This window comes from Chaetodon trifascialis, chromosome 21, assembly GCF_039877785.1.
Source record: "Chaetodon trifascialis isolate fChaTrf1 chromosome 21, fChaTrf1.hap1, whole genome shotgun sequence".
Classification (NCBI taxonomy): domain Eukaryota; kingdom Metazoa; phylum Chordata; class Actinopteri; order Chaetodontiformes; family Chaetodontidae; genus Chaetodon; species Chaetodon trifascialis.
In genome coordinates, this window is record NC_092076.1 from 6813140 (window position 1) to 6838937 (window position 25798).

The window sequence follows — 25798 nt, forward strand, 5'->3', positions numbered from 1 at the left end:
CACTTGCCACATAAAAGCGGAGGGACATTATTATTACCACATTGGCTCATGAGTCTCTCCGTTGAAATGTAATGTACTAATTGGAGCTCCTAGATTAGGTTTTTATGAGAATCGTATTTCTTTGATGATGATTTCATCGGCTCTAAATGTTTATATTTACATCTGTTCTAAATAACTTTACGTTGCAGAGCGGAGCTTTAAGAGTGCGAGAGAGCTGCTTGCTCTCCAGAGGTCTTCTCATTTATCATAGTTAGCTCAAGGATTTGTCCAGAAGTCCCTGATTAGGTTGCCCGAGTTTAATGAGACATATCGGAGCCTGAAACTGGGAAATCACTGCACATTGATCCAGTTTGTATTCCAAAAACGGTAATGAAGACTATAGTGTCAATGTCCCGGTCGTAGCGAATCAATTAGGGATACTCGCTTCATGCGCTCCAAAAATAAGGAAGTTAATGTACCTCCATAGTTGTCACAGAATGTCAAAGAGCTAACCTTTTCTGTGCTCAATTGTACTTGCAGCCTGGTTGGATAGCAATCAAGAGAGTCCTGCAGAGCTTGACGTTGAAAACCCATTTGTGACTACTCACTCAAAAATGTGCTATTTTAACATTCCGCCAAATTGAACAGATGTGTGATGCCCACAGCATGCATGGCCAAGTTTGACTCCACTGCTGTGTCATTTTGCCCACGTTTCTGTCTCTGCCTTTAAGCCACTTGACAGCAGTTTTTTGCAGGGAACACTTTCTTTCTCACAATTAAGTTCCTCTTTCTCCTCTCGGCCTGTAGTCACATAATCAATTCAACGTTTTGTTGCTCTCCCCAGCTGAGAATGGGTTTTTACGGCCCGTGAGAGACTCGGCTCTTGTTACATCTGTATGCTTCAGCTTTTTGTTGCCATAATCACATCAGTACAAGACTACATGTACAACTGTATGTCATAATAAATAGAAAACTGCTGTTGCATTAGCATGTAAAAAGCCGAAACATTCTTTCTCCCATGATTGCCAGGTGGAGCGTCTGACCTTCAGGACCTTTCTTTCTAGGTCATATGCAGCACTCACCTACAAATGAGACCTCCTTTTTGCTGTTGATTGATTAGGCACTAACTCCAATTCATCAAGCCTGTTGCAAGAAATATATCTCACACAACCACAACATTTACTTTGCACGCATAAGAGCAAACACCAACAGTGAAGATCACATGTAAATGAGTGATGGAATTTCACGATAAATCACGAAAGAGATTCATTTTCCAAGGTTAGCGCGGTTGAGTTTTCTCAATTGGAGCATTCACAACAGGGAACGTGTTTGGTGGTTAGCCATGACATTTATTTCTGTATGGGAATATATTCCATTTAGATAAGGCGTTGCGTAAATCCTGGTGTTATTTCCCAATACAAAGACAGGCAGAAGAGGCTGACAATGTTGAACAGAGATATAACAGAAAAATATGATAATTTAATGCAGGAAGAACAGAAGTGGCATTTAGTAGCTGGCATTCAGGATTAGCTTGAAGTGACTTCATTGTCTTTCTGTCTGCATTGTCAAATCTACTGACAGGCAAATCTGACTCTTTCCCCCAACCTAATATAATTTCTTTCGAAAAGTTATTCTGTCTTTTTCAGCCTGGAGACAGCATGACAAGATGTAAACACAACAACTGTGATTACGCTTATTGTACCTGTCTAACGGATGCAGAGAAGCTAAATAGTATTTCTCCGTCTGTGTTTTAAGGTTGGTCCGTGCAGCGGTAGCACACATCTTCACCTCCTGTTGTGTCACATTTGCAGTTTTCTTGTGGTTGTTTGGGTGTCAGGCTGCCTCCAGTCAGGGCAGGTTTTGAGGCATTAACAGGCGGAACATGGCATCTTCATGGTGCCTCTCCCTGATGCTCGCTGTCTGTCAGATGGAGCCCTGCTGGAGGCCCGTCCCGTGGGTAATGCATTTTAAATGGGGGGGCGCGACCCCCCTCCGCCCCCACCCTTCACCCACGCCTCATTAACTTCCCACTGATTGATAAACTGAGCTGCTGCCACCACGCGGGGCAGGAGGCTGGTGGAATTAGACACATGATGTAGCTGTTCGGAGCTTCGTCGCTCTGCTGTGATGAGATTAAACCACAAGTGTTGCCAGTTGGGTGACGTGCGTTGGAAGGTTTTCTAAATCTGTGTTTCTGCACTTTGTTGACTTAATGACTCAAATAATACTCCTGCACAGTGTTCCTGTGTATGTTTTCTTGCTTGTGTGTAGTACAGATGGCAACGCTCAATTGTTTTCCTCATGTATTTCTTTAAATAATAGTCAGGTTTTAGGGATTTCACAAAACAGTTGGCTATTAAAACCAGTAGTCAACAATACAATCAAGTGTTGAAAAACCAGAGCAGACACAGATTTGTTTGAACAATCTTTTTCTGCATGACGCCATGTTAAAAAGAGAATTTAAGTTTTTTAAAGAAGGAAAATTTCCTGCTATCCCTGCAAGAAAGCAGTCGTATTGTTACTGTGAATCGAGGACCTTGGAAAGTCGTTCTGTCCTAAATCTGAAATTGCTGACCACCCCTGTTGTAAAGGAATGAGAAGAATGGAGAGACTGTTGCTGTTTCTGTATTCATACTTATTATTATCTTATCTTTACTATTATTATCAAGTAGGTTTTATTCTCTGTCTAACTTTACGTTAATTTTCTACAGTATACCCATTTTTATGTCTTACATGTTTTTTTTATGTGAAGCACTTGATGCATGTGATTGCGCGTGATGGGGTGCAGTTCTTGTATGAAAGGTGCTATATTCTCATTAATTACTGTTATTATTCAAAACTGTGTTCAGCTGGAGTTCTGCTTTTACACTTTACGATTTACTGTGATCCTGGGTCCATTCTCCTCATTATGCACAAGGGTCAACCAACGTTGCCAGGGGACAATCTAATCTTAGCACCCATTATGAGGTCAGCCATAATTATGCTGCTAACCATGTGAATTAGCAGGCTTGGACTGCTAATGACAAGCCGAGTCAGCTGCAACTCCACTGGGTTGCTCAGATAACCAACCAAAGACTGGTTCCAAAGATTCTTACAGCCATTTAGAAGCGCTGGCCTCTCATCTAACACTGGTCACTGGAACTGGTTCATCAGTGACTCGATGGCTTCACACTATTTCCTTGAAGCAATTTTTGGGTCGTATCCTCATGGTTGAAAACACTCACTGTAAGTCACTTTGGATAAAAGCTAAATAAATTTGTATTTCTGGCACTTGTGCTGCTTCATAATATGCAGGAAATTGGTGAATACTTGTATGAGTTCTCTTCCTCTACCACTGCGAACAATGCAAGAATGCCAATAATGATATTATCATGATATCTGCTTGGACGGTCTGTGCTGCAGCCTGCCTGGAAGTGATCTCAGCCCACCTCCCTCAGGTGAATTAAGGTACAGTGTCTTGTTTTTAACTTAGGTTTGGAAAAGGCATTCCTATTATTTTGTAGGTGAACCAACCGTAGATTTGAACTAAGCTGCTCATCTGTAAGTGATATGACAGAGATGTGAGACTTGCTAAGTTGCCTTCATTTGGTCAAACGTACATTAAACATATGTCTAAATGCTGTTTTGAGCAGGTTCTGTTTCGAAAACTCAAGGAAGCTCCAACTTTTGAGAGTGTCAGTTGAAATGAGGGCTACCTCGAAAGCAGGATGTGTGTTCTCCATGTTAAACAGAGCGGCCACATTAGCTAATATCTTTGTTACAATCCGGCAATATTTGATCATTTACCCCTCAGCGACTGAAACATCGCTTTCATTCTTGCAACAACTGTATGTCCTCTCTCAGAGTGCTTGAACAAGACGCCAAACCTCATTCATTGAAAGTCACAATAAAAATGGAGCATATGGATGACACATGGGTGTCTGCAACATGTTCTTTTATACCCACACTCTCTCAGAGGCAAGCAGGCGAGCAGTGAGGCAGACATACGCACACACTCACCACACTGGATTGTCTGTTGTGGGCAGATGTTGAGGTTGTGTGTCCAACCGAGAGCGCAGACCTAATTAAGACTGAAGAAACACATCATTTTATTTGGCTCTCTCTACTCTTTGGCCTTGCTTTGATCCAATGATTATTACCAGCTCTTTGGCTCTGCAGAGGAGTAGAGGGCGGGGAAGCATTGTGTCTCATGCTGACAGCTCCCAAACAAAATAACCCCCCTCCCCGGGTTGTTACATCTGACACTCCCAGCTGGGTTGTCAGCGGTGAGGTCAGTAAGAGAATCCAGCTGCCTGCTGAGGTTTGTTCCTCTGCTGTGGATTAGCACCAGCCAACCATCTGCCGGTGTCCTGTGGTGCAGTACTGTACATGCACTCACTGTATGCACAATGCACAGACACATAAAGGCGCAGACACGCTCATGCTCGCTTGTGCGAATCGTGAACATGAATACACATGTTCATACTGTAATAATCAACCCAGAAGGGGTCCGCATAGCTTTTCATGGATCTCAGCTCATTTGTTGATCCATCTCTGCTGTTGATCCTCTTGTCCCCTGCTGAGTGTCCTTCCCCAGAGAAAGGAGCAGTGCTCATTAACCTCCATAAGTGACCAGAAGGGCAGCCTTCATCGTAGTATGGCTGTGATCGTAATGAGTCTTTTTATCATTGCAGTGACAGGAAAGCGCAGTCCAGCGGTTATGTGGCGTAATCAAACAAAATATCTCTCTTCTGAGTGTCAAGTAATTACCTATAGGCTGGAAAAGTCTTCAGGAGGCTCTGAAAGAGTTTAAGTCTGCTGTTTCTTGGAGGACAGCAGCTTTAGTACGCTTAGAATCAAGAAACTTTCAGACCGAAATCTGGTAGCATAATTGCCTTCAATGCTGCCTATCCATTCTGCATTGAGAGCTGTGGCTCAAGAGGTCGTCCGTTAATCCCAGGGTCTGCAGTTTGCTCCCCAGCTCCCGTCAGGGCAGGCCAGCGCCTTGCCTGGGCAAAAACTGAAGGGTTTTGTCCATTAAGCCAGGAAAGCTTTATATAAATGCGGTCCATTTACCATAACAAAGTAGCGTATTTAGCTATTTATTGTTGAATTTGACTGAGACAGCTGAAAATCCTTTGGGGATAAAATACTGGAAAAGCAGAAGGTTCGTTCTTGGTCATGGAAATAGCAGCATGACAAATCCTTAACTACAAGGTCCAAAGTACTTGTCGTCTTCGGTCACGTCATAGCAACTAAACCATCTCAATGACAACTTAGCAACTCTCTCATCTAGGGAAGACCACGAGATGCCGTTTAAGCTTTGGAAAGAAAGCAAGCGAAGTGAGACCTTTTGTCAAGAGCTTACATGTCAAAATAATGGTAGTTTTTTAAATTTGTTTTCACATGGTGCATCTTTCATATGATGAACATCGGTGATAGTTCTGTGTAGTTGCCTGTCATCAGGGCTATGTGGAGGTAAAGCACTTTTCCAAAAATCAGAAGCAGCGTGATAAAAAGCATCATCACGCACACACGGGTGTTTTTCAAAATGTTGCTTTTTCTATTCTTCTTTCCTTCATCCTCTCATCCACGCAGAAATGGGCACAATAGGCTCGTGACGACAGCTCTCTGGGTCTGTGTTGTAGTCTGGAAATAGAGACTTGTAGAAACGACACCCACGTTCGCTCCATGATTGTGTTGATTAAACATCAGCGTACATGTGTGTCTGTGAGCCTTGACTGCTAGCAGTTAATGCAACATGGATGACAAACTACAGGTGTTGCCGACCTTGTTGTCAGCGCTAGCAGCTGTTGTGCAGTTGCGTGCCCAGTGTACGTAAATGGTCTTCCATTTTGGTTTGTGTGTTATGATGAAGATAAGTGCATACTTAGAGGAAAAAAAGGCATATTATTAAGGCATGGCGGTAATCTGCACGACGTGGTAGTGATCCCTTAATTTCCGCCGCTCTCCCATTATTTCTTCCAGAAGTAGGAAGAGTAGGGCAGAACTCCTCTGTTTGCCTGCAGCAGAGATTTACTGTGTTGATTTATTGTGCTTTCTACATATAAACTATAAATGGATCACTTGGTAACCTCACAGAGTCACTTTATAGCGCTATTGATTCCCATCTGCAGCTAAAAATGATTTCTTCACTGTTTACCTGCCAACATAATCTCCCTATTCCCAATTTTATCAGCTCATATATGTACGTCTGCTCATTACTTGCTATTGTCTGCAATGTGTAAGTTAATTACTGTTCTACCGCAGCACATGGAATGAGTTATGGATTGATATTGAATGCTTCTCCATGGCGCACGCATGTGGTGTGAAAGCGCTTTAATAGAAAACGTCACAGCAGCCTTTTTTTAAATCCATTTTCCTCCTTGATGCCTTCAGCTGCTCGACTCAATTTATGCTCTCCTAAAGCAGGGTTAAGTTTTAAATCACATCACAGTGTTTATCTTCCATGCAACTCTGGCAGCGGTGGAATGGCTTAAGACATTGTGATTGATTTTCTTTAGGATGAAGCCCCTTAGGTTCACTTGTTGTTTTGTTTATCCTTTCTAGGGGGCTGTTTGCAAGTAACTATACAGAAACCCATTACCTGGAAGACGGCAGTGCGGTCACAGGCTCTCACAACTTCATGGTATGTTTTAAACAACTTTTTATTTTCTGCTTTTTCTATTAAGGCTGACACAATACACTTATGATCTTGAATCTGTGATGTTTTCTTCCTTATCACCCAGCCAGCACCTCATATGAATGTCGACCTTTTGTGGAACCCTTCTTCTGGTCGGGTTCTGCTTCATTGTGCTCCTTTTAAGGTTAGAGAGGGAGTAAAAGGAAAAGAGAAACTGGTAGATCTGTTTTTAAACCCCCTGGAATCGGGTAGTCTTGCGCGTAAAGCAGCGTGTGTAGGTGAGTGGGCCCATTTTCATTCTCTGCCAGCAGATTCATATTTGATGACATGAGAGGCGGGCAGAGGTCAGAGGACAGATTCAGTCTTTCATAATGGATGAACATAAAACCATCCCAAAAAATTGTTTGTTACGCAGGTCTGCTCGAAAATATTGAATTTGTGAACATCTACAGTAAGTGCAGCTCAGAAGCCGGTGAAACATCCAGCACCTATTGCATTTAGGACTCGTGCTTGTTAAATTGAGACTGTGCTTTTATCTAAAATACATCTGTTAAGTCTGTCACATGACATTTGACCACAGCTTGAACAGGGTGCATCTTTTTTACTTTATAATATACAAATATATCCTATTTATACTGCTTATGAGTTAACTGCTTCATTTATACGTCCTGAACTAAATCTTTCCAACCATTCAAATTTGGGTTGCGGTCTATGATTCGTTTTTAGGGTTGTGTGATAAATATGTCTCATCTTCATTAAGCTCAGTTTTCCACAGCAAAATATGCTCTGCTTCCAAATACAATGGGTCTTTGAAAGCAGACCCATAAATATCCCCATTGAAGGATATTTATTTCGAGGTTCGGAAACGGCAGGACCGTTTGAAAATTCCATGTTCTGTAATGAATGAGTAAGATGTGGCAGGACCACGTGGAGCAGCGGCTGCGCCTCAAAGCTTCCACCTGCTTGAATGATTTCAGCGATTCGATCATCTGCAGTTTGGAAAGCAATTAAACGTCTAATTTTTTGTTCAGATACCCAGAAAGCATAATAATAGACAGCCTGTGAGGTCTGTGTACAAACGCCTGGCCTACTTATGCTGAAATCCACAAAAGAGGAGATTAATATAATTCAATAATGGCCAACCCACACAGTAAAATGAACAGTATTTTCCGCTGGAGACTGCTGTGAGACCAGAGCTGGACCATCGCTGGCTGGGCTCGGCCAGCTCGCCAGAATTGCTGCCATTCCAAAGCATAAAGACAGTGAGGGACTTGAAGCGGGTCAGCTCAGGCTGGACTCTGACTACACAACTTGGATAGCTTGCACAAGGCATGAATGGACGGGTAGGGGTAAATGGATGTAGGGCTGCAACTAACAGTTTTCATTATCCAGATTGATAGAAGTCCATAAAATTCTTAAGAATATGAAGAATGCCAATCTCAGTTTCCCAGAAGCCAAGATGATGCCTTCATATTTCTGTTTTTTTGTGTTTCAAGTTTGCATCAAATGACTCCAATGAGGTAGCCCAAAGGATCCCTAACAGTAGCCTGTATCTACCTGCTCAGCATCCCACCAGCTTGGGAACTAACTGACATCTTCTGACCTCCGGCCCTCCTCTCATTCCTCTCTCATGACCACAGCCAGCTCTTCATGGGAAGGTCTTTTTACTGGAAACGACCAGATCTTTTGAGACTGATCCATAGTTAATTTATTTGTCCTGCCGGCAGGGAGGAGACTGATATAGTGATCTGGGCAAGGGATCTGGAGGGTTCAGCTGTGTGTCAAAGGCAAGGTACTGCTGGGAGTGACTTCAGCTTGAGTCAGCCCTCCCCTGGTTCCCTCTGTCTGTTTTACATCCTCTCTCATTCTCACTAAATCTAAGTCCACATACAGTGCATTAATTGAGTGCCTTGTGCTGTAACAAAAGCCATCTACTGGGAATATGAATCACCAGCATGGATATTATAGAGTTAACTTGAAATAATAAATGCATAGTTTTGATAAACAATGTGATGTTCACACCCGGGGTTGCCTCCCACCATAATCTGGGTATTAGTTATTAATCTTCCTTATTCCAGATACGAAGCACTTTCCTGTCTCATTTCTTTCTGCAGAAACCTTAGAAACAAAAAGTCTATTCATATCCCGTATATCGATGCATCACAGTCATGATCTCATCAAAGAAACATGAGGTGGTAGCATTAACTCCGTGCACTAAATCCAGCCCTGCTCCTCCCCATAACAGTAAAATGTCATATTTCATGTAATGGGCTGTCCTTTCTTTGCACCTTTTTACCTCACCATAATGGATAGTCCTCTTTCAGTACACCTCCAGGTAGAGATATGGAAAGTGACCAAAGCAGGCGAAGGCTTTCAGGGCTTTGGTGCTAGGTCTTGAATGCCCTTTGAAGACATTGTTTTTCAGCAGCTGAAGGGTTTTTATTCACTGGTAACATTTCTTGCAGTCCAATTTTGCTTGCAAGATGAGCCATTTGCAAATTAGTAGATAAGCTTCTACTTTGACAGGGTTGTCATATTAGTTCTGGTTCCATGATAAAGTTCCTGAATGTACAGTATAAACAAATCTCTCATCAAAGCTTTTATCAACTCTCTCTCATTAGCAAACAGCAAAAAAGGAAATATTTAAGTATGTATTTATTTTGCTAGCTACGTGTAATGATGTCTGTCTAACACATGTCTGAATATTAACTTTTGATGCTAAAACGCAGAGTTTGGTGATAATTCTCGCTGCAAGCAACCCCTTTCACTCATCATGTAGTCATTTGATCCACTGTTAATATAAAAATATGAATTGCTGAGATTAAATAATTTAGAATTTGTAACGCTAAATGCCCAGATGCTGGAGCTAAATTCATTTAATGGGGGATTTCTTAAGGACTCTGATACAATAAATTGATTCAATACAAGGTTCAGATTTGATTAAATGCTACGGTACCCCAACCTCATTTGGTTGAGGTACTATACTATTTATCAATGCTGTTTTAACTAGCTCAAGTGAGAAACCATTAATTGGATTATCTGTTTTATTGCAGAATAACTGTGAAGAAATACTGTGATGCAAGACTGAGCAAGGATCCCCTTTAGCACCAGAAAACCATTCAGATTCTGAACATTGCAAAATCAGCAGTCTTTGGAGGTTAACTGCCCTGAAGGAAGCCGGACATTTACTGCCTGCACTCTATATTTAGAGGCAGTCAAAGAGGGGTGGAAAGCTCACATTTCCTTGTTTTCCAGAACAGGGTGGCAGACGGGTCTTTGGTCAGACCTCACCTGAGCGAGGCCGCCTAGCTGCAGCAAAAGGGCTGTTTTCACTCCAAACCAGACACTTCCTCCCCGCCCTCTCGCTGCCAGGCCTGGTTCAATAAACATGGTCTTAATTCACTTTCTTTACTCCCTGCTGTAGCTTGACAGGTGGTCCATGAAAGTGGGTACCTGGGAATGCAGCAGCAGGATTGTGGTGGGACACGAGGGACTCCGCACAGGTTTCAGCCATCATTGGCCTGTGGTGATGAGTGAGAATGGCTCCCACCAACCCTGCAAAGGACTACTGGCCCACAGCTAATTTGCTCACATTTCAGTTATCAGCTGGGACTGGTCATTGAACTTAAACCTACAGACTCGTTTTGTTCCACACTGGTCCCATTCTTCCTGTTTTGAATTCTGAATACCAACGTCTTTTTGTTTGTGTTCCCTCAGGCAAACTGCTACTACCACGGCGAGGTGGAGGGTCACGTCAACTCGGACGTCAGCCTCAGTACCTGCGCTGGTGTTAAGTAAGCGTTATTCTTTTCATTTTGTCATGACAGCCAGGGGTGTCTTCAAGTCTTCAGGGACAAGTTCAAGTCTAGTCTAGTCAAAAGTCCATCCATCTATTAGCTACGCACATTTATCCTGAAGGGACGCAGGGGCCTGGAGCCAATGCCAGCTGACTTTGGGCAAGAGGTGTGTGAACAACAGGTCAGCAGTCAATCACAGGGCCGAACAACCTGAACCGTCATTTAGAGTCGTTAATTAAACTAACTTGTGTTCTTTTGACTTCATCAATCAAGATGCAAATCTTTCAGGTCTGAATACTCTCCAGATAAAGCAGTTTATATAAAGTGGCTAGATTTTTACAATCTCTCTGATCAATTATTTTGGTGAGGCTTATAAAAACCTCAAAACTGACAATAAAGCTACAAAAATCAGACACAGGTTGTTATATGTAGGAATTATATCTGACTTGAGACAAAGTCATAAGTCTCGAGGCTACACCTCTGAGGGATGGTACGTCAACGAAGAACTGAGAATACAGTGAATTTTGCAACATGAGTAAGCTGGGATGACACCATGTATATCCTGCTGAAAAGCAGTGAACGTGACAAATTGTAAGGCTCTAGACAAGTGAGGAGTTTCAGTGTTGGAAACACTCTGTTTTCAGATGTCAAACAGGAGTAATGATTGCAGTAATATCATTGGAAACCATCAGGAATGTTTTCACAAACCAGCCAAACATCTACACCCTGTGCCAAGTGATCCGCCTGATTGTGAAGCCCTTGCTGTTGACCTAATATTTATTTATTTATTTCAGTTTTTCTGCAACCTGTCTGCACAACGACAGATGCACAGAACTTTTCTGACAGAGAGCTACACATTTCTTGGCTGGCCGAGACAAATTGATCTTGGTTTGGGTTGGCAGGGCTTTGGCTTTTGGGCTGGGGGTGGGGGGTTATTATGAGTTCATGTGGTTGTGAATATTGTGCAAGGTTTGTGAGAATCTCACAGTTTATCCAAACTCACAGTATGAGAATGTCACTTTAAATCACAGAGACCACTGTTGAAACATGAGAAAGTTAAAGAGAACAAAGGTCTCATCAACAAAAAAATAAGAGGTAACTACCACTCTTTAAGCAGATGGCTTAACACTTGATCATCAAGTGCTAATTCTGCATCACAGTGACTGATGAATGCACTCATCACTGATGATGTCTTTTCTGTCGGGATCATTTTATTTCAGTCAAATCAAGATTGCATTTTCTTTATTGGCTGCATGTTTGATATGTTTCTGTGCAGTTCCAGTATTTGAATTCTGCAGATCTTTCCATGCATTTGTTCCCCTCTCTCTGCAGGGGTTTCATATCTCTTGAAGGCAAATCCTATGTACTGGAGCCTTCTGCTGATCACTCTGATGGGACTCACTGGATCTACACAGCTGAACACCTCAGTGTCACTCCTGGCACCTGTGGCCATGATTTCAACATGTCCCATCCCATTGAGTATGCAGATAGCGGTCCGTTCAGGACTTTCAGCACAAGGGTGAGGATCATTAAACTGTCAGCGTTTTATCTCCAGCTGCAGGTAAACTGTCCATGCTGATGGTTTGATTTTGAAGAAAGTATTGATCTTAAAGATATTTTACTTCTTTTTCATAGTATTTTGTGCTTTCATGACAAGGTGGAGAGTAGAGACATGACAGGAAAGGAGGGGTGGGAGAGATGGGGAATGAGCTGCAACAAACGTCTGCACCTTAACCTCTAGACCACCAGAGCGCCACTCAGACAGAGTGTTCGGGCGTTCTTGGGTAGAACAAAGAAAAAATGTGTTTTAAAAGCCTTTACTATATGTAGTTCAGCCAGTTTTGCCCTCACTAGGTCATCAACAGGTCAAATTGATTAAACCTGGTCCATTAAAGGCAATCCACCATTTCCATAAGCAGGCGTCATGACTGGGGTTTTATGTTGATGATTGATATTAGCATTGTCATTGCAAACATGTTAGTATGCTGAAAAGAGCATTTAGGACCACTCTGTCTAAGTACACAGCTTCATAGAGATGCTAGCATGGTGGTCGTCTTGTCAGGATTTTGATGTTGTGATAAGCTATAGGACGGCGTGGTGCTGCAGTGGATAGCGCTGTCACCACACAGGAATGGAAGACCATTTTAACCATTAATATGCCTTTAACGTGCCTTCTCTCCTTGCTCAACCTTGGAGCTCTGAGGAATGTTTTTTTTTCCAATGACCAATATTTAGACTCACTTGCACCGTAACCTCCCCGAGACTCCCTGCATTTGACATTCATTGAGCCCTTTGCTTCTGCTTCTCTTTGTTTGCCACTCAAGTTGGTGTTTAAATCACTCTGTGCTCTGAAAAGGATGTTAAGACAGAATGTTTTGTATCAACCAGCTTAAGTAAAAAATCCAACTGCACAGAATATAAAGGATGACTCACCTTAACCCTCTTTGAAAAGATCATTTGCAATGTAGATATTGGTGAGAGGCCAGCTATGTGTTTTAGAAGGTGCTACTTGTTGATTTATTAACTAATTTCTTCCGTCTGATCTAACGGTGTCCATTAGTGATCTGGGGTGTGTGGAGAGCGGGGGTTAATAAATGTCTGTGAAAAGTACATTGGCTGCTAAGTGGCAACATTTGCTCTGAGAGCGAGATCAGACTGCAGGCTTGTACATCATGCCTTCAGCAGCACCCGCCCATCCACAAACAGATTGCCTTTAAGAAAGCCCAAGCCTATCCCACACCCCACACTCAGCCCCTGACTACCCCACTGAGCAGAGGGATAAATCATAAGGGCCATGGTCCCAGGGAGTCTTTATCCTCAGAGAGAATCGGGCTTTAAAGATGATGAGCACTGATACGTGGCAAACACAGACTCCAGTGATCTCTATCTGACTTGTGAGGGATGGCAGGAGTGGATGATTTATCAGTTCAATACAAAGAGACGTAGAGATAACGGGTGCAAGAGATGAAACAGATGGTCAAGGACTCCAAAGGAAGGGAAGCACCAGTGTGGGTCATAAGGAAGTCTTAACCTTCAAGTCTCAAACAAGTCCCAAGTTTCTCTGGTGGGAACCAAGTGGAGTCCCTGCTCTAAGTCAAGCAAGACGAGTCATCATTACCCGAGTCGAACAAGTCACGTCAAGTCAAGTGTTAAGAGACAGCGCTCATGAAAAGTTGAGTCTTATTTCAATGCTCACAAAAACTGTTGCAGCCTGCTCACACCTTACCAATCTTACTGATATACTGTACTGATAACAGCCATTTAGTCATGAGCATGCAGCTCTGTTAGCTTGTAACGTGCCTGCATAGTTTAACTGGTTGTATGGACCCAAATCAGTCCTCCGATTGTCTTTTACATTAACAATACGTCGTCTAAATAATGTGTAATAGACTTGAATCCAAAGTCAAAGTCAAATGGAGTCTCATCCTTGTTAGTCAAGCAAGTCTGAAGTCCTCACATTTGCGACTCGAGTCCCCCACCTTCTGTAATAATCTGATAATCTGATGCATCTTAAAATGTGAGGGACTTTCCACTTTCTTAAAACTGTTCTTTAATCATTTCGTTCAGGGTATATTGAGATTGAGCGTGTTTCAGGAAGCAGGCCAAACATATGGCTGTGCTGGCTAAAACATCGTGGACTTTCTCATTGTTAGTTTTTATTTATCCATGCCGTAATAGGGGTTTTCTGTTGTTTTACTGTACTGTTTGTTGCCTGTTGGTGATTATAGAGCTGGCTTCAATGGCAAGCATTGTCTTTAGTGTTAAGAGGGCTGCAGAGATTCAGCACAAGTGAAGAAATCCTGACAAACAGCACAAAGCAGGAATTGAAGACTGACAGAAACAGAGAATAAGATAATAAAAGAAGCCGAGAAAAGTCCATATTGATGGTTTATACCAATGTAAAAAATGTGGATTAGAGGTACATAAGAGATTTGCTCCATGTCCCTCAATAGTTTTTTTTATCTGATCACACTGTCCCATTTCATTTGTTTAAAATACTATATCCCTACCCCGCCTAACACAGCAAGAGATGTCAGAGTTGGAAGGGAAAACATCTGTACTAAATGAAGACAGATGGGGTTTATAAGGGAGGTGGTTAAACATGGTAATCCCACGGGTGATTGGAAAAGTGAAGATGGTGACGGATATTTTCAAAAATTGTCACTCGCAATCAGAGAAGCAGGAGGTCATGATAATGGCAAGAGACAATACAGCAAGACGTGGGAATATGAAGTCTGATTTGCTGTGCTTGGTTGCATGCAAGCGAGCTCACCTCAGCATATTACGCAGAGGCGCCGAGGTGTGCTGCTGCCACTTTGATAAGCTGCGATGTGCCCTGCTTGAGGGTCTAAAGATAAAGAGGCTTGTTGGCAGAGTGCCCCTGGATGATGAGAGTCAGATGTGGTAGGGAAGGCTAGAGAGATATGATGGCTAGCTGACAGGAGCCGCACATCAACAACACAAGTTCCTTCAAATCTCTCTTATTTCACAAGACGGACATTTGGCCGCCCGAGATGTCAAACCCAAGCACAGCATGCAGCGGTATTTGAGTGTCCTGTCTTCCATGGTTGGAACAGAATGCTGAGGCAGAACATGACATGTGAAGTGCGATAATACATATGGAAAGAGCAGTCAGGTGCCAGCCTAAACTACATTGTAGATTTTGAGCACGGAGGTTCATTTTTGATCTTTGGAAACAGTGTCGTGGACGGTGAGGAGAATCTAATCACAAAGCTCCATTATTCAGTTTTCTTCTTGATCCACACCTGAGCCGACTCCATTTGCTTAATGAAGACTGTGAGGTGCGGTTGAAAGCTCTGAGGCTGGTAAGCTGGCCTTTGTTCTTAAATTTTCTTCCTATTTCTTCCATATAAATTGTGAAAGATCGCTGCAGCCTTTCTTTACTTTAATACTCTGATACTGAAGCAGCAGTGGGTAGAAGAGGGTGAATTTTTTGTTCTTGTTTGCCATTTATGTCAAGTTGAAGCTTTCAAGCTGAATATATTGATTGAAGATGTCTTTCATTTATATCCACTGCATCGGAGAAACTGGTATTTTTCATTTTCCAGGGGTAGCTTGATTTTTACAGAGACAATGAAAAGAAAAGTGGTGTGAAATATGTGTAAATTCACACCTACAGCTCTAACACATTAAAATCTACACCAGAACGGCGAAGCTCTTCCCTGAGTTGATTGAACATAGTATTCATGTGTGTGTATCTCCTCTCCAGTGGCTTCCTAGAGACTTGGTTATCACCATAGGGTGCATTTAGAGCACACTTGCCCATCCTGGCTTATCTATGGAGGAGGCAGATAAGAGCAGAGAGGATCCAGGCTGCCAGGCCAGCAAGGATAAAGAGGCTCAGGTTGAAAGCGGGCCACAATGTGAAGGCAGAACACTTAGCCAGCAGGATAGTATAGTATCCGTGTGTGTGTGTGTGTGTGTGTGTGTGTGTGTGTGTGTGTGTGTGTGTGTGTGTGTGTGTGTGTGTGTGCAGGTGAGACAGACCCTAGCTCATTATGCACGGCAGTATCTCCTGCATGGCCACCGGCTGTAGTTCTCTTGGTTTGGAAGAGATCTCCATACTCTCTCTTTCACTTCTTTTTTTATGAATATTTTGTGATTTTCTTTCCAATATTGAATATATTTTGTATTAATTTTTTTTTACAGTTTTGTTGTTATTTATTCAGTTTTTAAGCCATTTTATTTTTAGCCATGCTGGCGGGATAGCTTATGGCAGTGTTAGTCATGCTAGCAGGTTTGGTCCATCTCTTTTGTCCAGACTTCAACAACTACTAGATGGCTTGAATTTTGCTGTTCACAGCCCCCAGAGGATGAATATTTAATGATCTCCTGCCTTCTAGCACCTTTGTGAGGTCAAAATCATAATTTGCCTACCAACATTTAGAAGTAATGACACTAAACTTTGTGTGTTAGCAAGCATGCTAACACGCTAAATGATGAGAAATGCTATACCTACTTAGCATCAGTGCATTAGCCAGCTTGTCATTGTCAGCATGTTAGCATGTAGCACAAAGCACCTCCTAAGTAAGCTATTTAAATGGCCGTGCATTTTTCTACCTGTTAAAAAGAGGCTGGACTGTGACAATATTTGACCACAACCAAAAAAGAAATAAATGTACTCAAAATGTTGCCTCAATTTGGACATTAGCCCAGTGGCCCATTCTCCATTGTGTAAGTGTGCTGGTAGCGTCACTGAGAATACTTATCATATCACGTGCTCTTTGAATTTTGCAAAGAAAAGCAAGGGGGTGCAAGTGTATTATACTGTGTACTACCAGCAGGGCAGGCAGCATTGTCCAAAAACAGTGATTTATTAGTTAATAAGCTGCTTCCTGTAGAGTGTTATTGGAGGTCCAAAGTGTAGCTGATTGCTTTGTGCTTGCTTTCGTCTGCCACCTTTTATGTAGAGTGTAGCTCAGGTGAAAAGCCATATTGAGGGGCCACCTGCTAAATTTAGGCTGCCCTTTCCAGAAAGCTGCGGTTAAGTGTGTCCTCCTGACGTTCTTCTTCTCTCTCTCGTCCTCTCCCCTCTTCATGCCTTTCTTTATCACTTTATCCATTATGTGTCCATCCTCTGTTCCCTCTCCCTTTTCCTGCTCCCTTTCACTCACCCCTTGCAGCATAAACGCCATGCCCAGACTACAACCAAGTATGTGGAGCTGATCATTGTGGCTGACAATAGAGAGGTAAGCAGAGGGCACACAGTCTTGACCTCTTCACCCTCCGCTGCTGAATCCCACAGGATTGATATGCTGAGCTACCCCTTGAGACATAGATAAAATGGCTCCACCACTGCCTTTGTTGTCCCCTCTGATGTGCCCACGTACTCATCTGTTGCACTGTCCAGCTCCAGCATTTGACCACTTGACTCACAAATTGGGCATTATGTGTTCACTGAATTATCTCAAATCTCTGACTTAAAATCTTAAAGAGAGCACAGAGAAGTAATTGTTCCCTGCTGACATATAGGTCAATGTCAAATGCTTTAGAGCCACAGAGATGGAATATATGCTGGCTATACTGTAAGACAAAGCAGTTGAGGTTATCTCTTAAGCCTGAACTCCACTGAGGAGCTCTTTGATGATAGCAACTGCAGCTGAAGCGCCAGCAGAATTAACATGACAGTGACTGTAGCACAGCTCAGGACACCGTGTGGAGACATTTCTAGAGCTGACACAGTCTTATTATGTCCCAAATAATGTCTTTGATGATACTAAACATTCAAGAGGGTGGATCACCTCTTTGTGTCCTTGCTTTATTCTCTCTGCTGCTGTTGTTCAGTTTCAGAAGCAAGGCAAGGACATGGAGAAGGTCAAGCAGCGGCTGGCTGAGATCGCCAATTACGTGGACAAGGTAACAATCAAATCAACAGAGGGGATGTAGTGCAGGAATGTGATTTATAGGAGGTCACTTCAAGCCTTTTGAGAATTAACCGACCTGCAAGCAGAGGCTGATTGGATTATGAATGGATGATCAATTCCATAACTCGACTGAGAAATGTTGTGAAGAGGCCGCCGTAATAAAACGTGTCGTGGGTGGCGGTTTAATAAAAAAGAAGCAAAAGATGATTTAATCATATGGAAAGTCGTACATTGATTAATGTTTAAGGATTTGTTCAGACCCCTTGTCATTTTCAAGCGACAGCTGTGAAGCAGTTGTGTTTTTAAGAGGTGATATACAGTGAAGAGAAATGTTACAAGAGACCTTAACCTGAACCCACATCTCTCTCTACCTCCCCTTCCTCCCCACAACCTTCAGTTCTACAGGGCTTTGAATATCCGCGTGGCTCTGGTGGGCCTGGAGGTGTGGAGTGATGTGGACAAGTGTCCCATCACCCAGGACCCCTTCACCACCTTGCATGAGTTCCTAGACTGGAGGAAGGTCAAGCTGCTGCCTCAGAAGCCCCATGACAATGCCCAGCTAGTCAGGTGGATCTGTTATTGTAGCAAACAGATGTAATACTAGTGTTCCAAAAGTCCTATCACTATTTGAAAGGTATGATTTTATTCCAAAAAGATTGAGAGCACGAAATTATAGAAAATTACATGGTAGTTATAGAGTGCTTTTATTCATTCCAAGCAAAATCAAATATGATGTTTTGTAGCATGACTGCTATTTCCTTTAGCCCAAAGGTACCCTGCAGTGTGGATTTTTCATAACCAGCTTACATGATTGTGTTTCACCAACACAAATTTAATTTGCTATCTCATCAAACGTTTGCAAAACTTTTTTGAATCAGTGTTAACTGTGTGCACGCTGTGAGTGTTCCCAGACATGCTAACAAAACACTGACTGCTGACAAAATGTTAACAAAACACAAAGTGTGCACAATTTATTATCCAGTACAGCTGGAAAAAAATAGATATTTACTTATGGCATAAAGGCTAAACCTATTTATTTACAGATGCTAGTAGAGGTTGACAAAAACATGCTCACACATCGTTCATTTGCTGTTGAATGCTGGATGCTAAAAACACAACGCTAACAAAACAATCATCATTTCATTGCTGACAAAATTATTATTTTGTATACAGTATTTGGTCTTACAATGACAAACAGAGGGAAGATCTTGATGATATACTGACCTCTGTTTTCTCTCCTTTAGTGGGGTCTATTTCCAGGGCACCACCATTGGTATGGCACCCATCATGAGTATGTGTACGGCAGAGCAGTCGGGAGGAATCGTCATGGTACGTGAACTTATTTCAATCAGGACAGACAAGTGACAAGTGAAGATAATTGTTTATCGTTACGGATGATGTGCGATAATTAAGTCTTATCAGAAAGTCTTTGGTGCTCAGACCCTACAGGGAAGCAAGATAAACCCCCCATGGAGTCCAGACACTGGTGATGGTGGTGGTGATGGTGGTTGATGACTTTGCTGACACATGAAATGATGAAGCTGAAGAATCTGCGAAGGCTGGGTGGTGACAGGGAGATGGAGGCAGAACAGCAGCACTGAACTTTTGCTGCAGCTTCATGTGTCTGTCCATCTGAATGCAAAGGAGTACAAACGTTATTCGACATGTTGACTTCCAGAAAGGAGACCAGACTTATTTGATCCTTTTCTTCCTCCTCTCTCTGCCCTCCACTCTTTGCCTTGTTCTCTGCCTCCCTCCCGTCTGACATAATACCCTCATATTTCTCCCCTGAGTCTCTTGTGTAAGGGTTGAGCTCAGGATTCCAGAGTTGATATTAACTCGCATTAACTTCAGGGCACACACATCATTGAGTCTTTTTCCAGGAAAGCCAAGGGTGTAGCAGAGTACCCTCCACTGATAAACAGTGCGCATTGAAAACTGTTGCTTCTTAATGAGGTGCAGCAAATGAGTGAATTTAAGCACACTGCGTATCGCAGTCTGAATGAAAACATAGAGGCATGTCGTAAATGATCCCCCATTACAGAACTGCAACCCTATACTGTGTGCACAAGTCATGTTGTATTAGCGCAAGTCATGCTATTATTTTATAGTCTATGTCTCGGAGTGGCTGTTTGTCTTGTGGCCTGGCCGGCTAGTCGCAGGGTTTACAGCTAGTCCCCAGATGGTTCTTCACTCTTGTCCTCCCAGATGGTAAAGTGGGGACTTGGACATTATGATAGAGCTCTACAAACACACATACATCAGGTCAGAGACATAAATGATTAGTTTCCAACCGCAGACTCTTCTACTGGGCAAATCACAACCCTGTTGTCTCAGTTGTCTCTCTTCGTTTACAAAGTACCTTTGAACTCATTAGCCAACTTCCCCCATGGGTCTCATTGTTATTTTTCTAGGCCGTTAAATCTTGAGCATTCATTCTTAACCCATCTGGAATCTCTATTTACCAGTGCTGAATGTTACAATAATTTCATTGGTGTGGCGAAACAGAGCACAGACAGCGGCATTCAGTGCCCTCTTGAGCACTTCAGCCTCATCAGGGTGGCTTTTTCCTGGAAGCAGAATCAGACGGGAGGTTTTTTTGCATGAATCCAGGCTGCACAGTTGGATGGCGGCAAGTACTGACAGCTGACGGCCGTTACTTTCAAAAACCCCCAGCAGAGCAGTTCATCAGTCTGAGCTCGACTTGCACAGCACTACTGAATAATGCACAGGGATGGAAGACTCTAGAGGCAAGGTGCTGTGATGCACAGCTCTGCAGCCACGAAGAGCTGATAGCTGCAGCAGCTATATTATTTATCCGGCCTCTTGGTGTGCGCATGTTTTACACACCTTGCAGGAAACATCAGCGCCTCAGCCAGCAGCAACTTTCCCTCTGTGTCACTGTGGCTTCATCTTCACAGTGCATCATCATGCATTTGTGTTATCTTTTCCCGATTTTCAAGCTGTCCTTTTCAAAGCGTTTCTCTGTCTTTCACCGTATTTGCTAGTTTTGCTCAGAGGAGGATCGTGTCTTTATTTGTGCGGATGAAGCAGCGCATCTGGCTCTGTCAGAGTTTGCAGAGCAAGCTGAAGGTGACAGCCTGCAGTCTGCTGTTTCATTTCTCACTTCAGTGCCACAACGTTGAGCAGAGGAAACGCTCTGATAAGCAGAGATCCAACAACATTGTTTGTTTAAGCTTGGCAATATGCAATTACACTCACTTGTTTTGAGTAATGTTTCTCCAGTGGGTCCTGTGGGGAAAAACAATTTGGCTAGTATTACATTTTTTATTATTTGTTATTTTCCTCAGAGTATTTAATCAGAGACATCTGTTTTTAATTAGCTATTGTTTGCTGCAGCAGAACTGTAAACTGAACAAATTCTATTATGGGACATTGCTTCAAGCATCATGTCTAGCCTAGAAATATACTAGATAAATCAGACTGAAGACTGAAGGGACAGATGTAAAGAGTTTTACGTTAAATATTGGTGAGATGAAACAGCACATTCAGTTTCCACATGATTGATGGTTGATCTTTGGTTTTTGCAGGACCATTCGGACAACCCACTGGGGGCTGCGGTCACTCTGGCCCACGAGCTTGGACACAACTTCGGGATGAACCATGACACCCCTGAAAGGGGGTGTGGCTGCAGGGTGACAGTGGACCGTGGAGGCTGCATCATGACTCCCTCCACAGGGTGAGTCACAGTGTCTAGCTAAACAATTAAGAGTCAATAGGTCTTCAAGATAGCGGACTCCTTACTGCAATATCCAAGATTGCAGTATTCGCTATCATTCACTCACTCCAGTGCTTTTGGTTCAGCTTTACAAATGACATCTTAACTCCAAAGCCTTGCCAAAATGCATCATCGTGATGTCAAACCATCATTAAGTTTGCATTTAGTCCCTTATTAAACACAGCGAGTGTAGCTTAAAAAAGCCCAGATTGTGATCATATATAAACATTATTCAACATGCTCGCCATTTGTAATTTATTGTCCGTCGAGCGGTGAGCAAATAACGCTGCTGAACTGTTGGGCCGATGGGTTTATGGCAGATTCAACAGCTGTGTTAATGCCCTCAGGCAATATGAGTCATTCTGAACGGGAAGCCAATGGTTCAGTGGCAGTGCATGGCCGAAGCAGTGCAGTTTTACTTCTCCTGACACAACAGAGCTCATCTCCAACTAAGTGAAAGAGTGCAGAAAGCGCCTATTGCACATGTGGAACACAAACTGTGCTCCTGCAGCCGGCGTGTGTGAGGGACATTTTGCATTGGATGTATTGTACAAACAAAAAATAAGTCTACAGATTGTGCTGCATCTAACAACAGATTGAGACAGAGGTGTAGTTAATTGAATATTTGCTCACTATGGATCGTAATGTCTAACATCTTGTAGTCGACTGAGCCAAGGGATAGGGATGTTTTGGGTGGAAACATCGCGTATCCGTTCCAGCCCAAGGTCTAGTGGTCTGTGGGAGCCTCAGATTGGTGTTTATGCTGGAAACATCCCTTTGTATTTGGTTTGGACCAGACCCATGAAAAACAGGGTAACACTATTCTTGATTATAGACTCATAAATCAACACAGCAGTAAGATGTAGATTTATATTTAACTCTGATTGAGGGTATCCCTGGTCAAGGACTTTGTCCTAAAATTGGCAACAAAATGAAAACATAAAAAGGTCCAAGAAATGCTTTCCGTCTTCTCTCTCTTTGCCTCTCCACTTTTCTTCCTTTTTCACAGCCAGTTAGAGTGATTCTATTCTTTGACACGCATGCAAGTTTAATGTTGGAAAATCTCTCTGCAGCTTCGAATGAATAGTTAAATACCTTTGAAAACTGTCTATTATACAGTTTTAATGTACCGAACACTTATCACCTCTCCCTTAAAATATCTGAATCTGTCGTATGTAGCAGTGACAAACCTCTTTAAATGTGAAAAAATGCAGTTTGTGCCAAACATAGACTGGCGAGGAATAAAATAATACATGAATATTTATTTATTCCAGCTGACAAAAGAAAGAACTGATCTAGTCCTTCCTTTCAAAATAATCCCCTCCACACTTCCTTATTGCTCCATATTGCTGCTCTGCTATTTAATCCAGGATTAAGGAAGCAGTACATTTAAATAAGGATGTTTAGGAACTCTGTCTTCCCTCATTCTACTTCCTCAGTTAATTCCAGGTCAGCACCATATACTCTGCCTGAGGCGGTACTTCATCTCCCGTGGGTCCAGCTCAAGCCCCTCCAATTCCATGCTGTAAAATGCCATGTGGCCACACACACGGGCTCTGCTGCAATCACCTGAATGTTGTTCATCACCCGGCTGTTACAGTTATTGTTTATAGCATTGACTTCCATGTTTTTCTGGGCAGACGACCAGCTCTTTTCAAAGCACAATGTGATTATGGTGCCTCTTCTCAAGGCCAGGACTTAGATGAGTTGGTACAAAAGCTCCCCTGATTACCAGCCCCTGCATTCAATAACTGAAAATACTAATTGAAAGAAACTCGCCTGCACTCAGTCGGTGAGGAGTACCTTCTGTTTTTATTTTTGCTGTTTTGATTGATCTCTCATGTTGATCAAATGGAGCACAGGATTGTCTTCATTGTCGCTGATGTGTGCAAACAGATAACCATCAAGCTCTCCCGGCCTCAGCAGTTGAGCACAGGGGTTGATGAGATCCAGTTTGTCATTATTATGCTGGATTGGTGGGTTTCGGGGTAGGTGGTGGGGGGCAGTAAAACTACAAGCTGTCCCAGCACCAGCTGCACATCTGCACAGAGCACTGCTTGTTTCCTGCTCACATTGGTCACGGCCAATTGTCGCGTCCCCCTCTCCATCCATCTCTCCATCCCCCATTAGCTCTAAATGAGAACAGGCTGGTGTCTCTCATCCTTTGAGATTCTAACTCCTTCAGACACACACGCAGGAACACACATGCTGAACAACTGAGCTGCTGCTGGCTACTTCATGGACAGAGGAACATGCATATGTCCACAAACATATGCATGAGAGATCACCTCTCTCAGAGACCAACATCTCCACAGGGCTCTGTGCTTGGTCCACTTCTCTTCAGCTCGACTGTGCCATCATGAGTTTCGATGGTTTGCTTTAAGATGCTACTGCTGTTTTGTTGCCCGGTCTGCTCGCTAACTCCTTTCATTAACAAACAGAGAAGTGCAGAGAAATAGGCACTTGTTTTGATGTATTCAGGGAAAATGAACAAGAACATACAGCCAAGCAGAGACAAAGTGAAGACGTTAAAAAAACACACATGAATTTTCTTCCTGTCAGGTTAGAAATTGCATTCTGACAGAACCACAATTTCAATTTCACCACTTTTGAAAAATTAGTACTGCCCAATTTTTAGATAAACAGCTTTGAGATTGGCACTAATACACCAGTGTGTAAGCCCTCAGTAATGAAAATGTGGCAGCATTTAAACAGCATGGTTTAATTATTTTCTTTGTAATCAGTCATACATTTGCTATAACCTCCATGATATATGATATACAGTCACCTGCCATCTAAGTCAGTCAGACAAGCTGAGATGTTGATGGACAGATTCCAGGATGCATTATAAAGACAGGGTCCATTCATTCATGGGTCAAGCCCTAAGTAAGATGATAACTGCAGCAGAGATCACCATCAGACAGAGATTGATATATATCCCTTGTCATAAAATAATCAGGAATCACAGAAAGTGAGTCAGAGTCCAAGGCATGCCATGGAAATGTGACCCGTGCCCCCCTGAAGAACAGGAACTCTCTAGTATGCCTTGTTTAATTGGGTCCATAGGGAAATCAATGTGAAAATGCTCTTCAGTATCTACAACGTAGGCCAGACTGCCAGGCACCAAAGGCCGCAGCAGATCATATCACCTAATGTCATCACTCAGAGCTCCGGCTCTACATGTACAAAGGACGCCTTTAAATGAATATTAAATGTGCAGTGAAGCAACTGTGGTTTTGAATTACTTACGCCCATATGAAATATTTGTCATCATCACAGCTGTCACAGTCAGGTTTGAATTAGCTTTCACGTTCGTGGCAGCAGATCAAAATGTACTAAAACTGTGATAACCGAATGGAGATAGGGTCAGAATCAGTGTTTGCACATTTTGTGTTTTTTTTCTCTAAAAATGTTCTCAAGGATGGTGGAAAATGTTTTGGCAGACGCGTCACTGGAGAGGGCCGGCAGATCTGAGTCGTAGCTTGATCAGACTTTTATGGCTGAAAAGATGTGACATAAACTGGCTGTGCAGGATGTGCTGGATGGGTTTCCCGGCGTTCTCTGTGATCTGAACCACAAGGACAGACAGGCTGGGAGGAGAGAGCCCTGCCCGGCTAAATTTGGGTTAAAGGGCTCAGTGCGTTTTAATGTGATACTTTGCCTTAAGGGCATTGTAATTACTGGTGTGATAGGTTTGGATTTATGATCATTGTTTGCAGCAAAATCATATAGAAACAACCTTCATGAAAGATGTCGTTTTTATTACTGAAAGCAGACTGCACTGCTCCTAATAAATTAAATTTAGTAAAGCAACCTTTGACCTCACAGAGAACCTTTGCTTCATTTCTGATTTCAGTATGTGAAAGTTTTTTTTAGATCCTCAACACTTTTATTTAACCACATAAATGTATTGTGTCATCAAGCATTTCAGGAAGTGTAAAGCGCCACAGATTTGTTGAGATGAAATCATTTTGCTGCTTCTCTGGAGATTGAAATTACATTAACAAGATAGGTCAGACGCACAGCAGAGACAGAAATTGTGCAGTTTTAGTTGAGAATTGTTAGAGATTCCTTTAATCCAAATTAAACGTCTGTACTGATGTGTAGCTCTCCACAAATATTTGAGGTACCTGTCACAATTAATCCACCCCCTTGTTGAAGCAGCAGGGCTTTGAGATGTTTGAAAGCCTTCAGCTTTGCAGCATGATCACCGAGTGCGGCAAATCACCGGGGCCTGTAATTGATCTGGGAATGATTCCTTATCACCAGACCTCCC

At 42.7% G+C, this 25798-nt stretch overlaps 1 protein-coding gene across 1 annotated transcript in view; it reads left to right on the top strand.

Annotated features, from left to right (window-relative positions):
• The window catches only part of LOC139350144 (disintegrin and metalloproteinase domain-containing protein 12), a 71503-nt gene that overhangs the window by 29948 nt on the left and 15757 nt on the right, over positions 1 to 25798 (top strand). Inside the window, exons 4-11 of the mRNA XM_070991284.1 lie at positions 6529 to 6607; positions 10319 to 10395; positions 11731 to 11917; positions 17043 to 17108; positions 17704 to 17775; positions 18181 to 18350; positions 19028 to 19112; positions 21335 to 21483. Of these exons, the coding sequence (XP_070847385.1) occupies positions 6529 to 6607; positions 10319 to 10395; positions 11731 to 11917; positions 17043 to 17108; positions 17704 to 17775; positions 18181 to 18350; positions 19028 to 19112; positions 21335 to 21483 (885 nt within the window). The remainder of the gene's footprint in view (positions 1 to 6528; positions 6608 to 10318; positions 10396 to 11730; positions 11918 to 17042; positions 17109 to 17703; positions 17776 to 18180; positions 18351 to 19027; positions 19113 to 21334; positions 21484 to 25798) is intronic.